Genomic DNA, 15,948 nt, shown 5'->3' on the forward strand with positions numbered 1-15,948 from the left:
CATCGTTTGTTCACCATACTGTGCTTGCAATCGTCTGAAAATCTCAGCTGGTTTCACTTTCTCCTTCACGAGAAATTTGATTACACACCGCTGCTCCACAGCCACAGACACACTGCTTGCCGCCATGTTCGCTGCAACTGCTGCGCATGCGCGAAATACGTCATGCCGGGCGCTAGTTACTCGCGAAGGAATACATTACGTCACCTGCACGTTTCATCATGATCCGGCTAATCATCAATTTTTTACGTACGAAAATCCCGGTCAACCTTGAACGACCCTTGTAGTAAACAGTGGCATATACTGGGTACAGAATCTGAACTACCTCACTGTATCATAATGTTCGAATGGACAAAAATTGATTGTGGGGAGGAAGGGACTTCTTGTTCATTTTTTGGGATTTCGAAGTGATGTGATATTGTGAAATACTTATGTAGGCCTACATGCGAGGATAAAATACATAATAAAATTTACCTTATACCTTTTTGAGAGTCTGAGACCTACATATCTTCACAATTTGAAGCTTGGGGCCTGCTAGTTGGCATAGTGGCAATGATGCTGCCTTGAAACAGAGGGGTCCTAGGTTAGATACCCGGTGGATGCACACAGTGGTTCGGATCGCACATTAAATTATGTGTTCAGTCCTTTCTCTGTGCACAAAGTGGACTAAAAACAAAAATTCAACAACGATTTGAAGCTTATCCTCATACTGTTAGCCGAGTAAATTGTTCATTAATTATGTCATTAATCTAGTTCACCATACAACACAGCACATGTCATTCACAAAAATACAATTCACGTAGTCACTTCCCACACTACTCAGTGAGCTGCCTTGAAAGAAAAAAGTCCCACACATCACGGAAATGAACCCAACACGTTTCCACTACAGAGCAGAGTACCTGTCATTTGTCAGTTCGTGTTTTTTAGGTGCGGTCATAAGCATAAGCCATAATCGGACAGCCAACAAACTCCCCAACTTCCTATCACCCCTGCTTGTACTCTGTTGTTTGAAGAGGTCAATGGCCTCTCCCTCTTGTCATAATTGTCTGCGATTGGTGTGCTTGGCCCAGAGGGGAAGTTTCCCTGTCATAAGCAAACCTCTTCCCCTTTCCTCGCTCCAAAATTTCCTGTTCCTGGGAAGATTCCATGCTGGGAACAAGGGAATCGCAACACAGATGGCATTCATGCTAGAAGACTGCCATCCTAAACTCACGGGACTCCTTGCGTGCTTTAAGAAAATGGGCAAGATTGCCAACTCATAAGAAATTAGTGTAACAACTTGAAAGAAATAAGCATGCAAACTCCTGAAACGCCATCATCATCATTTTAAAATGAACAATCTTATACACATTTTCCGATAGATTTTTCTTGTCTTCTAAGCCTGGGCTTTGCATGTAGCCTAGAAAATATGCCTCTGCTAGTAAAAACGTGCTAAATATGTATAAAGAAAGATTGGAACCTTTCATTTGTTGTAGTCGCTTCGGACTTTGTCTGTTATTCGCAAGAAAATCACCCAAGTCTTTCAGCCATACGAAGACATATACTGTAGTTATTGCATGAATATGGAGTATATGTTGAGAAATGTACTGAAATATGGAAATAAAATGTAAAAATAACTAAAATATATAGGAGTCAAAACCTAATATATGTACAAACATGGAAAATAAAAACTGAAATTTTAGAGTGTATATGCCATGATGTGCAAAGATAATACAAAATATCCGATTTCAGCTACATACATAAATATCTATTTACATATAAATCAGTTTCCTGGTGTTTTATGTTGTTGTGCTTGCAGTAAATGTCGAAATACCACAATAGGAAAGTCATATTACATGCCTCAGCAAAATATCTGTACAAAACTGAACTCCTTGGTGCACTGAAGGGTAGGGCCTGCCAAGTGACTTTTAATTGGGGTCAGTGCATCAGAACCAGGGGTCCCGGGTTCGATACCCGTAGAGGCCCAAGCGGTTCGGATCCCACTTTAAACTGTAGGTCCAGTCCAGATTAGCCTTACTGTGCATAAAGTGGACTTAAAACACCAAATCAACCAACCAGTGCATCAGAACCATTCCCACTGCTTTTCTGGCTTTCGAATAGCTTCCCAATTGCCGTCACTATGCTAAGCCAAGTTCGATCTCCCACCAGTAATTGAACATAGGACCACTTTCACTAAAGGTGGCATTGCTAACCATATGCTATTAGGGATGGACAAGCACTAAACTCTAATTGCTACAGATATTCTACCAATGTGATATTAAATGTCCAACATTTCATTGGTTAATTTACCTCGTTCATTAATATATGCAACCAGATGATTGCAATGGGTTTGTTTGTACTAGAAAAAAAAAAAAGAAACTGTATGATCAGAAATTTACCAATAAAGATGTATTTGGAAATCTTTAAACCTACTCTTATAAAAATATTTTTTAACTGATCCTGACATGAATGATTAATTAACACAAACATTACTATATTTTCGGTTTGGTAAAAGTAAAAATGTGCAAAGAAATATATTTGTGGAATCCCAAGTTTACATTTTCCTGCATTCTACATTCAATCTTTCTCTTTTGCCTATTTAAGTCAACTTTATGCCCCCTCCCGAAACAAAAAAATCTACAGAAAGTTGTGGGCTCCTGTGTCAATTAATCTGTCATTTTCACATTAGGCCTAATATCAGCAGAAATGAAGCAAATATCATAGTAATGTGAATATGCATAAATTTGAATGTAAAAAATGTACACTTTATGTGGTGGACTTTATGACTTATGACTTTTTTTTTTGTGTGTGCTATATTCCATGCTTGTTAATATTACAAATCCAGAGGTTATGGCCTCAACAGGTTGCACATACTAGTGGATAATGAAAAGAAAACAAGAATGTAGTTGTAAATCTACAAAATATGACCTGTGAAGAGGGCAGCGTGAAATCTGAACTGATTTCTCAGTTTAAAGTTGGATATCAACCACTGATAGGCAATGAAAAACACACATCCACTGTAAAGGGAAAATATACACTAAAAGTACAACAGTTCCATTATTATTATTTTGAGCGACTACTTACCATATGGTTCCCAGTTGTCAAATTCTGATTCTTGTAATTCTGCCCATCCAGCATAGTAGTAGAAACACCTGACAACTGCAGGTACATCCCATTCTCTAGGATCCTTTATCTGCACTCCACGATTCAAAGCTTCCATTTGAACAAGAAGAGAAACGTGTTGCTGTATATGCCGTGCAATGCTGAAAGATAGTTACAATGTACCATAAAATATCCACAATAATTTTCATTTATATGCTCTACTAAATTAAGTACTTATCTATTTCTAAAATCCATAAAGAACTAAACTTCATAATGCAACAGCTCTATTAGAGTCAGGGTCTGTGAATTTCAATGAGAGCGCCCCATTGCTGCTCTTTTCAAGCTTTCAAGACTGGTAGTTGTTGCTTCTTCAAGTGGCATGCCAACTGTAATTGTCAACATCGACCGCTTGCATCAAATTTGAGTGTGCTTTGGCTATATGGGAGCCATTTCAATTTCCAATGTCAAATTAACTTAGTAACATTTTTTTAAAAAAAAAATCATAAAGGCTCTATATTAGGGTAGAACGAACACTTGGAACATTTTACCAATTTATTACTACTGATATGTAATTTCTCAAATGGAGATCATGTGGACCAATCAACCATTCAGTTCTTGTTGTCTTGGAGCCAAATGGCAATGGTTTGGGATGCACTCAGATGAAGTAAAGGTTCTGTGTATTTATTCCTTGGATGATGAGTGCAACTGGGTGAGAGAGAGGGGAAGAGAGGAGATTTTGATTGATTGATTAGCTTTATTTTACTTCGCTTTTTGTGTCACTTTCGGCTAATTTGCGAAGATGGGGATGAGTGATGATATGATGAATGGACTCTCACAAACATCCATGCCCAGGCCGGGATTTGAATCCAGGACCCTAACGATGTGCTAACCACTCCACCATGGGTGCTGGCTAGGGAGGAGAGGAGGGATCATCCAACAGGACCCTACTCCATACAACTTTGGCATTGACATTGAGAGTGAAATGCATGACTTGTGTTTACTCCTCCGAGTGTGTGAGGTTCTTCTATTTCAGCACACTCAACTAGTGGTGGTGATTGGGTTCCGAAACTAGGGGGACAACGTGCCAAAACTGGGGGGAGGTGCCAAGGACAATTTACTTTACCTTGGTAGTTGATGTAGTTTAGCATAGTGCGGGGGCAAACGTCGCCGCCCCTGCACTCAACTATCCCATCTTATTTTGCCCTGAATTCAAATACGTAATTAGAATTTTTCCATCAGGCACAGTTTTCCTGTGACAGTTACTTTTTTAAATTAAATTGCACGTTGTTTATGGCCTGCCATTGGATGCCTTAACCTGTGTTTCTTTTCAAGATGTATAGGTGTTCACATTGTACCTCAAAATATCTGCTTGGTGGTTACACGGATATAGGTAATTTACTCTGATAAGCTTCCTTTTCAATTTTTCAGCGCAAATTTTCTTTGCCTGCAGCTTCCTAGCATAGTGAAGGGGCTGCCTTCTTATTGCTGCTATGCCAGCAATGGGGTTTGGATGTTTCGCCCCTTTTCTTTTGTGGGCTCTATGCTCCAACCTCCACTTCCTTGGAGGACCTGGGATTTTCTGATAGGGGTTTACTCCCCTTAGAAGGATCGGCTTCTCTATGCCTAAGAGTTCCTTTCACACTTTGGTTTTCTGTTGGGGTGACCTTCCCCTAGCCTTTGGAGATCCCTCTCCCCCCTGCAAGGCAGCAGGGGCAGTGCTTATTTAATGGCGGTCAACGATTTTGCAAACTGTCTGGCGGCTTTGTGAGGCATGAACCAGTACGTGGAAAAAAATGAAAATTAGGTGTATAGGTGTTGTTCATAGATTCTTCCAAAGTTTTGAAGGCTGTGCTGCTGCATAATGGTAATGCATTACCATTAGTACCTGTAGTGCGTGCAGCTGGTGTGAGAGGCATATGAAAATATGAAACTTCTGTTGGAAAAACTCGAATATAGCAAATATAGCTGGTATATCTGTGGAGATTTAAACGTGATTGCCTTACTGCTTGGTTTGCAACTTGGATACACTAAATTTTGCTGGGATAAGAAATCTCACAACATAGAAAATTGTGGGATAAATGTGAATCTCTTATTCCTGGGCAGTAAAAATGTGGCAAATACAAACTTAGTGAATCCTGAAAAAGTGTACCTACCTCCACTGCTTTTGAAGTTGGAAGTATCAAAGTTTTTGTGAAAGCAATGGATATAAACTCTGTTGCATTTATGTACTTGAAATCTAAATTTCCCAACGTCCGTGATTCGAAACTGAAAGAAGGAATTTTTATAGGGCCACAAATAATATCACAAATGGCTGACAAACAATTCCATTGGCAAAAGCAACCTGGCAGTCGTTCAGAAATTTATGTTGCAATTTTCTTGGAAATCAAAGCAGAAAACTATCTTGATAGTGAATGATCTTGTGAATTCATACAAAGTTATGGGATGCAACATGTCTTTAAAAATTCACTTCTTAGATTCCCACCTAGAAAGTCTTCTGTCAGCGATGAGCCAAAAGATTCCTACAATGAAAAAAATTTGCCACGGCAAATGCAGCCCCCTTATTGTCACACAAAATCCCTGCCTGATGGAAAAAATCTAAAAATATATTCACATTCAGCATGTAAAAAACTCTTAGATTCAGTTAATTTTGTTCTTGTGAAAGAAAAAAGTTCATTTTTTTAGACCAGTGTGACACTTTCAACACAAATACCATCACTGAGATTACAATACACAAAAGAGGATTGAAAGTTAAATTATACTGTTATAATTAGGGCTGAGCCAATACCACTTTGAACCGATACCAATGTTGATACTCTCACCGATACTTGTATAATTCCAATTTCAAATAACAAAGGTTATAGAGTGTGAGTGTGTAAGTAATTATTATTATTACATTTTATACATATACATTTCTCACAAGGGGCAATGAATAAATTAACCCACCAAACGATGCATCTCGACTTTAGTCTTACAATGTTTAAAAATGAGATCATGCCTATTCAACCTCCTCTAAGACTAAGGGATCACTCTTTCCGAACTAACATTAAATCATCCACGAACACAAGAATAATTGGCAATTTACCAGCCTTGGACATGATGTCTAAAACTAACAGTAAAGCTGTAATGTGAAACCAATCTCATCTCTTTTGTTGTCCTTTATCAGAGAATAAAAATTAGTAAACAAAATTTAAGGAATGAAAGATTAGCAGTCTCTTGCTTCTATATCAGGTGATTGACTTCAGTACAGTGATATTCTGACGTGACTTTAGTTCTATCGCTTGGCATGGAAGGAAATCCAAACCTATCACTACACTTTACAGATTGTCGCAATCCCTGAGCCAAAACACGACTGTTGAAACCCAGTTATCCAGGTTGGGACAAACAAAAGTCTAAAGTTGGAAAGGGGGATTAGCCGAGATATTTGAATTTCCAGGACTATGCTATACCTAGGTATACTATGTCTGAGACACGTGAGCGATGATGTTTTTGACTGTGGGATGCAACGTCCCTCTTGTGCACTTCATAAAATAAACTTGTACCACGGCTACATATATATCTTAATCTCACAGGGATAGGTTCTTTATTCGAGAATTCCAAATAAGAAAGCATTTTATAGCCAAGAGGATATAGTTAAATGCAGATCTATATTCTGGAAACTATACACAATACAGAGAAAATATATAGCGAAGCTTGTATATACATTGAAATATATATATATATATATATATGCTGATTCCAAATTTACGTCTGTTATATTCTTCTTATACATATATGAATAATTGAAAGGAAATAGTCTTCTTCATTTCTTCCTTCTATTTTTGGGAAAAGGCTTCTTCTACTTTTATATCTTTGATTATGGAAAACGCTTCTTCTACTTTTATATCGTTGATTATGGAAAATGCTTCTTCTACTTTTATATCGTTGATTATGGAAAACGCTTCTTCTTTTATATCGTTGATTATGGAAAAGGCTTCTTCTTCTTTTATATCGTTGATTTGGGAAAAGGCTTCTTCTTTTCTTCTTTCTACTTTTGAAAAAGAATTCTTCTTCTTTTCTTCTTTCTACTTTTGGAAGAAGGCTTATTCTTCCTTTTCTTCTCTTTGAAAGCGTAATCTTATTTATTACTTATATGCGCTCGCTTTCCCCGTTTCTTTGGCAAACGATACAAGCTATACTTATAGAAAGAGTAGGGTCGACTAAACTGACAGTAACACCACCTTCTATGTAACGACCAAAAGGGGAATAGCCCAGGATCGCTAACAGCAAGCACTGCCTATGGCCCAGTGCATCTAATAAGAAGTGCAACCGTAAGTGCTTCGGGGTGTCTAATTGAACACAGCGCCACCGAGGGACGGACAAATACAAAAGCTGACGATGTTCTCCTCGTCAGAGGTATCAAAAAGGAGAAAGAGATACATTTCTGAATTCATTTGCTCACTTATTAACTTTCCTAATTGTTTCATATATGAGCATATTCTTAATTATCTTAATTTGCTATATACAGCATTTTATTCACTCCTTCTATAATTTTTATACTCTTCCTCTATGTATTTTGCATTTACTATAATATATATAATCACCCTTCTTTGCTCCTAGTTTCTACAACGGACTCTGCTCTTCTTCATATAGCATGCTGCCATTTATCGTCGCTCTCGGGAAACATTTCTTCCTTGTGTTTTTCATTGTGTCATCGGAACTGGCACGTGACAGGGAGGTCTCTAAAGAAAGAGATGTCCGCAAACACCAAAGAAAGTGGAAGGATTACCCACAGGTGCCTCGTTGGCTCTCGGAACCTTATTGAGGTTATTGTTACATGACACTGCATCTGTACGAACAAAGCCTGGTACACTTCGAAGAGAACTAAACAGAAGCAGCAAACTCCTATGGGGATAATTTCACGTTACGCTTGATTTGCAACATACTCGACCGCCGAGTCTTATCTACGTACGGAACTTTGTGTCACGTACTTGCTGTTCTTGGAAACTTATGTACAGGTTCATTTAACAAATGCACAACTACTTTTCATTTTTCTTTCAAAACCAAAGGTAAGTTGGAAAAGGTGAACGAACCTTTGAAAGGGAACAAATTTTGCCTTTGGCCATGCTTCTAGTGACTCAAAAACAATGGTATCGGCTAGTATTGTATCTGTGCAAAAATAAGATCGATATTGATACCCCTGGTACCGGCCGATACCACCCACTTATAATTGTGTTAAATTATATCTACACATAAATTGTTCCTGGAAAAATATATTTGCAAGAAACACACACCAACCACTTCAGAAACATGAACCTATACTTAGGCTTCCCGTGCATTATATCTAAGTTTGTCTCAATGGTGTATTCTGAAAATTTTAGCCGGTTTACTACAACAAATCTTATTTATTACACATCAATTAGATATAATACAAATAAAACAGCAATGCAGTCATACTGTTATTTCTGAATTATTCCTTGTACTTACCTGTAAAGATGCTTAGCTCGAATGTGACTACTAAGTTTTCTCCATTGCTCAGATGCTTTGATGTTAACAGATGCCGAAATATCTGCATCAGATGCCTCAATAACATATCCTAATTCCTCTCTGGTGCAAGGATTTACCACAGGAACATTACTTTGGCTATTGGTGCTTTGAACTGTAACACCATTTACAAAACTCTGGAACTTCTTGCTGTGATTTTCAATCCATGCCTGCAAAATTCATTTTGAGAATCATGTACTTTAATATCAGACTTGAACGGTACTAGTTTACTATCCTTCGGACAGATTTCTACAGAAGAAACTACTTACCGTAATAAGTTCCTGTAGTAATGTCTAACATCGGGAAGGTGTTTCGTGTGAAATTCAGGTAAGTTTTCCGTATCCTGGAAACTGATTTCTTCAAATTCAAAAGTTTGGGGCTCATTTGGGGGCAGGTGACTCCCGCCAATTTCTAACATGCCTTTAACAGGGAGCCTATAGAGAAAGCTGGGGAGCCGGAGCAGAGCAGAGGTGGGGCCACATTAGCAGTTGGGGGTGGTAGGTCAATTACCCCAGGAGCGGAGCCCGGAATCTGTGGGATATTTGGACTCAAAAATTTCAAACTAAAATAATTTTTTAGTTTAAATTTCCCACCGATTCCAGGATGGATAGCCCCAAAAACCATTCACACAATGTTCCGCGAAGCAGATAGGTAAGTACGAATGTCAAAAATTGATGGAACTAAGAAGTTATAGGTGTCTGAAGGATAGTAAACTGTTACTGACTTGAACATATATCTTGACTTAATTGCATGCACATGTTCGGCTGCCTTAGCAGAGACCATGTGCATGTGCTAACCTGGACCCATCCAGCGAGTACCTGTAGGCAAAGTGCTGCTGCAGCATGGTGCTGATCACATCACATCAAATTTAACCCTGATCGAGAATCGGTGGGCCTTACTTCAACGCCCCTGCGTGTCTTTCACGGTATGGCAATACGCAGGGGATAGCTGTACTGATTTCATCTGATTTATTCCCGTTCGTTTGATCATATCTGGTAGAAAATGAACAATGATATTAAACAGAATTCTCGGTAACACTTCACTATACCGGAGACGGATTTCTTCAAATTTACAGGAGAAAGTACTTACGCAAATCATTTTCTGTAGTGTTGTTGATGTTCGGGAATGTAGTTTTGATCCATTTTAATGTGAATGCATGTGGTTTTCTACGAAAATCTATTTGCGACACGCTATTGCTGCTGCCGCCATTTGCTTTCTGCACGAGAGCACAATACGCGCTATTGCTGCTGCTACAACATGATGTGTCGAGGATGCGTCGTGAAGTTGTTGCCGGGTGTGGAAGATGCCGTGGAATTTGTAATTCCGATGTTGTCCGTATATGCTAAATTGAACGAAAGGAGTGCTAATGGAACCTAACCTAACAGCCCTAACCTAATCTAGTAGGCATACCTCGTCAACGTGATGGTTCGTGGGGCTATCGTATGTAAGAAATAAGACATTATTTTCGTTAGAAATCCATTAATTCACTTAAAGAAATGTTCTGTAACGCAGATTAGTACGTTAACAATGTAAAAAATTGAGAAATAAATCATTGATAGGTGTCTCTGGTATAGTAAAGTAGTACCCCTAACCTAACAGGCCTAACCTAACCTAGTAGGCATACCACGTCCCCGTGATGGTTTGTGGGGCTATCGTGATTTTTTTTGGCTAACGTCAATGGTTTTTGGGGCTACCCGTGGATAGTTTGTTGGAAGTAAGGAACAACAGTAAGTACTCGTTAATGTAAGAAATAGACATTATTTTCGTCAGAAATTCATTATTTCATCTAAAGAAATGTTTCGCAATGCAGAATAGTACATTAGCAATGTAAAAAATTGTGAAATAAATCATTGATAGGTGTCTCCGGTATAGTAAAGTAGTACCGAATTCTCCTAGCAGAAAGTCTCTAATGATCCTACAATTTTGGCAACACGAAAATTGAACTTTCCCTAAAGTAATGAGCACTATTTGGATTTTGAAATAAAAGTTATTTATGTTGGAAAAAATAATTAAAAATTACCTTACGCAAGTATGTTTTAACAGACGAAAATCGAAATCGAACCATGTAAAAATTGCATACGTAGCATGATGAAATCGCAATAAAACAAAAGGAACTTGGGCTGCATATTTTAAGACAGGCGAACTAGCGACATAAATAAAATAATAGGAAATCAAATCACTTGAGTTAACCATTTTTCAATTTGCTTATCAAAAAAACAAAACATTCCTTCTTCCATTTCTTTTTTGCAGCACTTGCTGAACATGAAGTTGAATAAATGCATCAGAAGTATGTAATTGCACAGACTGCATATTAAAGGGTTTCAAAATTCAAACCTTCGCTAAGTCACTTCCTTCACTGACAGGTCCATATTCCATAGTTTCGAAAATTTCAGCAACAGACTTCATACTCTTATCGTCTGCTTTGTAGAGACATTCCATTATGCAATGCGGTCAGGAGACATTCATTTGTTACAACCGCACGTTCTATTATAGCAGTCGACTTACAAGAGAAACCAATCAGGAACAAGAAATATAAAATGAAACCGGCCAATCAAGGAACAAGCATAGATAGTGTGCTGCCGCCACTGGCATCTCCCCCGAACTACTGCGGTTACCATAGCAACGCTGGAAGCAACACGCTCTGCCAATATGCTACAACGCGCATAAGTTTACGTCTGTCAATATGCTACAACGCGCATAAGTTTACGTAAGAAATCTTGCAGAACCAGTTATAATATTGCAATGAATGTAGCCGATAGTCCTGGTGGTAGTTAGCAGTTCATTGTTTCAGTTCCCAAATTCCAGGAATATCGACCACATTCGTTAAAAATATTAAAAATGGTAATGCGAGTATAAAATCCATTTGCTTAAATCTTAAAAAAAAAAAAAAAACTTAGCAATTTGATTTTCTGTACAAAAATAGAAATGTAAACCGGATCATTCCATGCCAAATCAACAGGAGTCTGAACCTTGACATCTCAGAAATTGATAATTTTTGGTACAGTGGTAGTACCAGTAAAGTTGACGAAACTGCCAAATTTCAGATTTTTCGGCTGTTAGTTTTTGAGTTATTGGCTTTCAAAAAATAAAAATTCCCAATATTTGATGACATTTTGAAATCTTTAAACAGCTGTAGATCAAAAACTATTTGACCTAGAGAGCTCAAATTGGTGTCTTCTGCTTTTAATGGGCTTTAATTTGAAATGCAACACCAGTGAGATATTTGAATTTTGTAATTCTTAAGTAACTCGAAAAGTAGTTTTTTTGAAAATCTCAAAAACACCATCTTTAATTTTTTTTGAAAAAATATATGATTTGAAGACATCAATTGACTATTTGTGTGCAAAATTTCATAATGGGATGGAAATAGGTTCCTATGGAAATTAATTTTTTGTATTGTAATGTGTGCGAAATTTGTTGACTTCCTATGTTATAACCACAACTATATGCTGAGTGGTTCATATTGAAGTCTTCATATCAGTGTATTTTATAATTTCTGGACTACAAATTATATGAAAATACCTAAATTTATCACTTTTAATATCAGGTAAGCAAATTGAAAAATGTACGAGGGCAATTCACTAAATAACAGGAATCTTATTCTAAACTTCATGGAGATTTATGCACAACGAAAATTTGTGTTTCGGCACTGAAAAAGGATTCTTAGCAACATGCCATAAAGTTGTCATGACGATCAAGCAGTATGCACCTGCGCAGTAGCTCTTACAGCATGGCTGCTCCACTGTTGACTTACACCGTAGAAGAGCAACCAAGTGTTATTCGTTTATTGTGCTCAGAGGGAGTGAAACCTTCTGATATTTACAGCATAATGAAGGTTCAGTATGGAGACAATTGTTTAATTCAGGGGTGAATGTGTGGAAAGATTTCAAGACTGAAGACGAAACGTCAGTGATGAACACCGGAGTGGGAGGCCAGTTTGTGTGGCAACTAAGGCAGTGAAACTGAAACAGCAGATCGATCAGAGAATCTGTTCATTTAGTACTCTCTCACGTGACAAACAACTGTCTTCATATTGAACCTTCATTCTGCTGTAGATTTCAGCACAGGCGTGCGCAGACCCTCTATTAGGGTGGAAGGAAGCCTTGATGAAAGTTCATTCGGAGAACGAAAAGCCTCATTTCATCTTACTGTTTTATTGTATTGATGGGTATGGAACAGGGGCGTATATAGTGTGTGTCTGGAACAACTGAAAATTACTGTATTTCCCCTAATTTACACATGAACATTGTTTCATACAGTCGATTCAAAACAACTTCACATAATTTATTCATTTCCAACAGTGATGGCCATTAGGGAACCATTGCTCCCTCACCTTTAGGCCGTAATCTACAAAGTAAAAGTAAACTGTTCCTTGCCCTTTCCCCACTTGTCACCCAATCGCTTCTACTGATTTCTAATATATGGGCAAATTATCTTGCAAACACATAGGCAATAAAACTAACGAATAGATTGTATACGAGTGTTAATAAATTTGTTAGAGAACGAAGTTTGATAGTTCAATTACATAGGAAATAATGCACCTTCTGTAGTTGCTGGGAACTTTCATTGGCTTGAAAATTATGTAAAGAACATAATATTGTTTAATAACGGTGAAAAGATTTCTCTGCACTAAATTCCTAAGCAAGAGTATTAGAGGGGACAACTGCAACCTCTTGCCCTCCCATGCACATACCTATGGATTTCAGAAGGTTTCACTCACTTAGAGCACAATAAGCAAACAACAATTGGTTGCTCTTCTATGGAGCAAGTCAACAGTGGAGCAGCCATGCTGTAAGAGCTACTGCGCAGACGCATACTGCTCGATTGTGACGGCAACTTTATGGCGTGTTGCTAAGAATCCTTTTTGAGTGCCGAAACACAAATTTGAGTTGTACATAAATCTCCATGAAGTCTAGAATAAGATTTCTGTTATTTAATGAATTGCCCTCGTACATTTTTCAATTTGCTTACCTGATATTAAAAGTGATAAATTTAGGTATTTTCATGTTATTTGTAGTCCAGAAATTATAAAATACACTAATATGAAGACTTCAGTATCAACCACTCTGCATATAGTTGTGGTTATAACATGGAAGTCAACGATCATATATTTTTTTCAAAAAGATTAAAAATAGTGTTCTTGAGATTTTCAAAAAAATACTTTTCAAGTTTTTTAAAAATTACAAAATTCAAATATCACACTGGTGTTGAATTTCAAATTAAAGCCCATTAAAAGCAGACCATGACACCAATTTGAGCTCTCTAGGTCAGATAGTTCTTGATCTACAGCTGTTTAACGATTTCAAAATGTAATCAAATATTGCAAATTTTTATTTTTTGAAAGTAAATAACTCAAAAACTATCAGCTGAAAAAATCTGAAATTTGGCAGTTTTTGTCCTCTTGATAGGTGCAATGTATAATCAAAAAATCTAAAAAATCTGAACCCTTAAGGTTCAGAAATAATTATTATTGGTTGATTTGACATGGAATGAGCCAACAATTCTTCTAAGAATTCTGAACAGACGCCTATACTCGAAGGTCAGTGGCGAGTTAGAGGAAGAACAGTTTGGTTTCAGGAAAGGAAGAGGTACAAGGGATGCAATTGGTTTACTGAGGACCATTGGGGAAAGATATTTAGAGAAAGGAAAGGAGGTGTTTGTAGTATTTGTAGACCTGGAGAAAGCCTTTGATAGAGTGAATTGGGTTAAACTTTTAGAAATTCTGAAGAAAATTGGTGTAGATTGGAAAGAGAGAAGACTTCTAAGCAACTTATACATGAATCAACGAGTTAAAGTGAGAACAGGAGACGAAATGACAGAAGGCTGTGAAATTGGAAGAGGAGTACGACAAGGATGCTGCCTATCGCCTACTTTGTTTAATATTTATTTAGAAGATATAGTGAAAACTTGTTTCCAGGGCACAGGAGGTGTCAAATTAGGAGGAAGAAGAATAAACTGCATAAGATTTGCTGATGACATGGCATTATTCGGTGAGGATGAAATAACCATAAATAGTATGTTAGAAGAGTTAAACAGCAGCTGTGAGCAGTATGGGATGAAGATTAATGTAAAGAAGACAAAGGCAATGGTTATAGGACGGAAACCAAGGAATATTAATGTGAGAGCAAACAGTGAAAAGTCGAGCTTCCTCTTAATGGAGGGTGGGAAAACAGGGGTGTGTGTGTGTGTGTGTGTTTGTGTTTGTTTGTTTGTTTTTTATATTGTGTAGTAGTTGCGGTGTGTGTGTGTTTATATTGTGTTATAGTTATGATGTGTTTGTGTGTGTCTTGTGTAGTAGTAGTGATGTGTTTGTGTGTGTCCTGTGTAGTAGTTATGCTGTCTAATGTGTTTGTGTTCGTCTGGTGTAGTAATTGTGCTGTCTAATATGTTTGTGTTTGTCTTGTGTAGTAGTTCCTCCATTCATATCGGGGGTTAGGCGTAGAGCTGACAACTCTGCACTGTAAAAAGACATGTCAAGAAACAGAAATATAAGGCCATGGATGTTCCCAAGGTAAAATATTCCGGAGGTAAAATAGTCCCCCGTTCGGATCTCCGGGTGGGGACTACTTTGGGAGGTCCCTGGACTAAGGATAAGATCTACGTTAGGAATAAGGATATTAAATTAGGCACCTGGAATGTTCTGAGCCTTTACCGGCCTGGGGCATTTCAGTGTACAGTTAATGAGATAGTGAAGTATAAATTAGATGTAGTAGCTGTCCAGGAAGTTAGGTGGCCAGGAGAAGGAAATTGTAAAACTGAAAATTATACTTTTTTCTATGGTGGTACTGAAAATCATAATTTTGGAACAGGCTTTTTCATAAATAATAGAATTATCTCGGCTCTTAAAACAGTAGAATTTATTAATGATAGGATATCATATGCAGTTTTACAGGGTAGGTGGTGTAAAATTATTTTAATAAACATACATGCACCAACGGAAGATAAAGATGATAATACTAAAGATGATTTTTATACAGAGTTAGAACAGGTCTTTGATAAATTTTCTCAGTATGATATGAAAATTCTGTTAGGTGACTGTAATGCACAGATTGGCAAAGAAGATACATTTAAACCCACGATTGGTAAAGAAAGTCTTCATGAATTAAGTAATGATAATGGTATAAGATTGATTACTTTTGCAACCTCAAAGAATTTAATTGTGAAAAGTACCACTTTTAAACATAAAGATATCCATAAATATACCTGGTCTTCTCCAGATGGTAAAATTCATAATCAGATAGATCATATTCTCATTGATAAGAGAAGGCATACTAGTATAATTGACGTTCGTACACATAGAGGTGCTGACTGTGCCAGTGACCATTATTTAGTAATTGCTAAATTAAGAGA

General features: G+C 37.4%; 1 protein-coding gene across 1 annotated transcript in view; it reads right to left on the reverse strand.

Moving 5' to 3' along the window:
- The window catches only part of LOC145985404 (aldehyde dehydrogenase family 16 member A1-like), a 29,200-nt gene extending 18,121 nt beyond the window's left edge, over positions 1–11,079 (reverse strand). The window contains exons 1-3 of the mRNA XM_083119381.1: positions 10,933–11,079; positions 8,542–8,768; positions 3,061–3,239 (exon numbers count right to left, since the gene is read on the reverse strand). Coding sequence (XP_082975507.1) covers positions 3,061–3,239; positions 8,542–8,768; positions 10,933–11,037 — 511 coding nt within the window. The 5' untranslated portion in view covers positions 11,038–11,079. The remainder of the gene's footprint in view (positions 1–3,060; positions 3,240–8,541; positions 8,769–10,932) is intronic.
- Positions 11,080–15,948: the final 4,869 nt, after the last annotated feature.

The sequence above is a fragment of the Lepisma saccharinum genome, chromosome 3 (genome assembly GCF_977018435.1).
Source record: "Lepisma saccharinum chromosome 3, izLepSacc3.1, whole genome shotgun sequence".
Lineage (NCBI taxonomy): Eukaryota > Metazoa > Arthropoda > Insecta > Zygentoma > Lepismatidae > Lepisma > Lepisma saccharinum.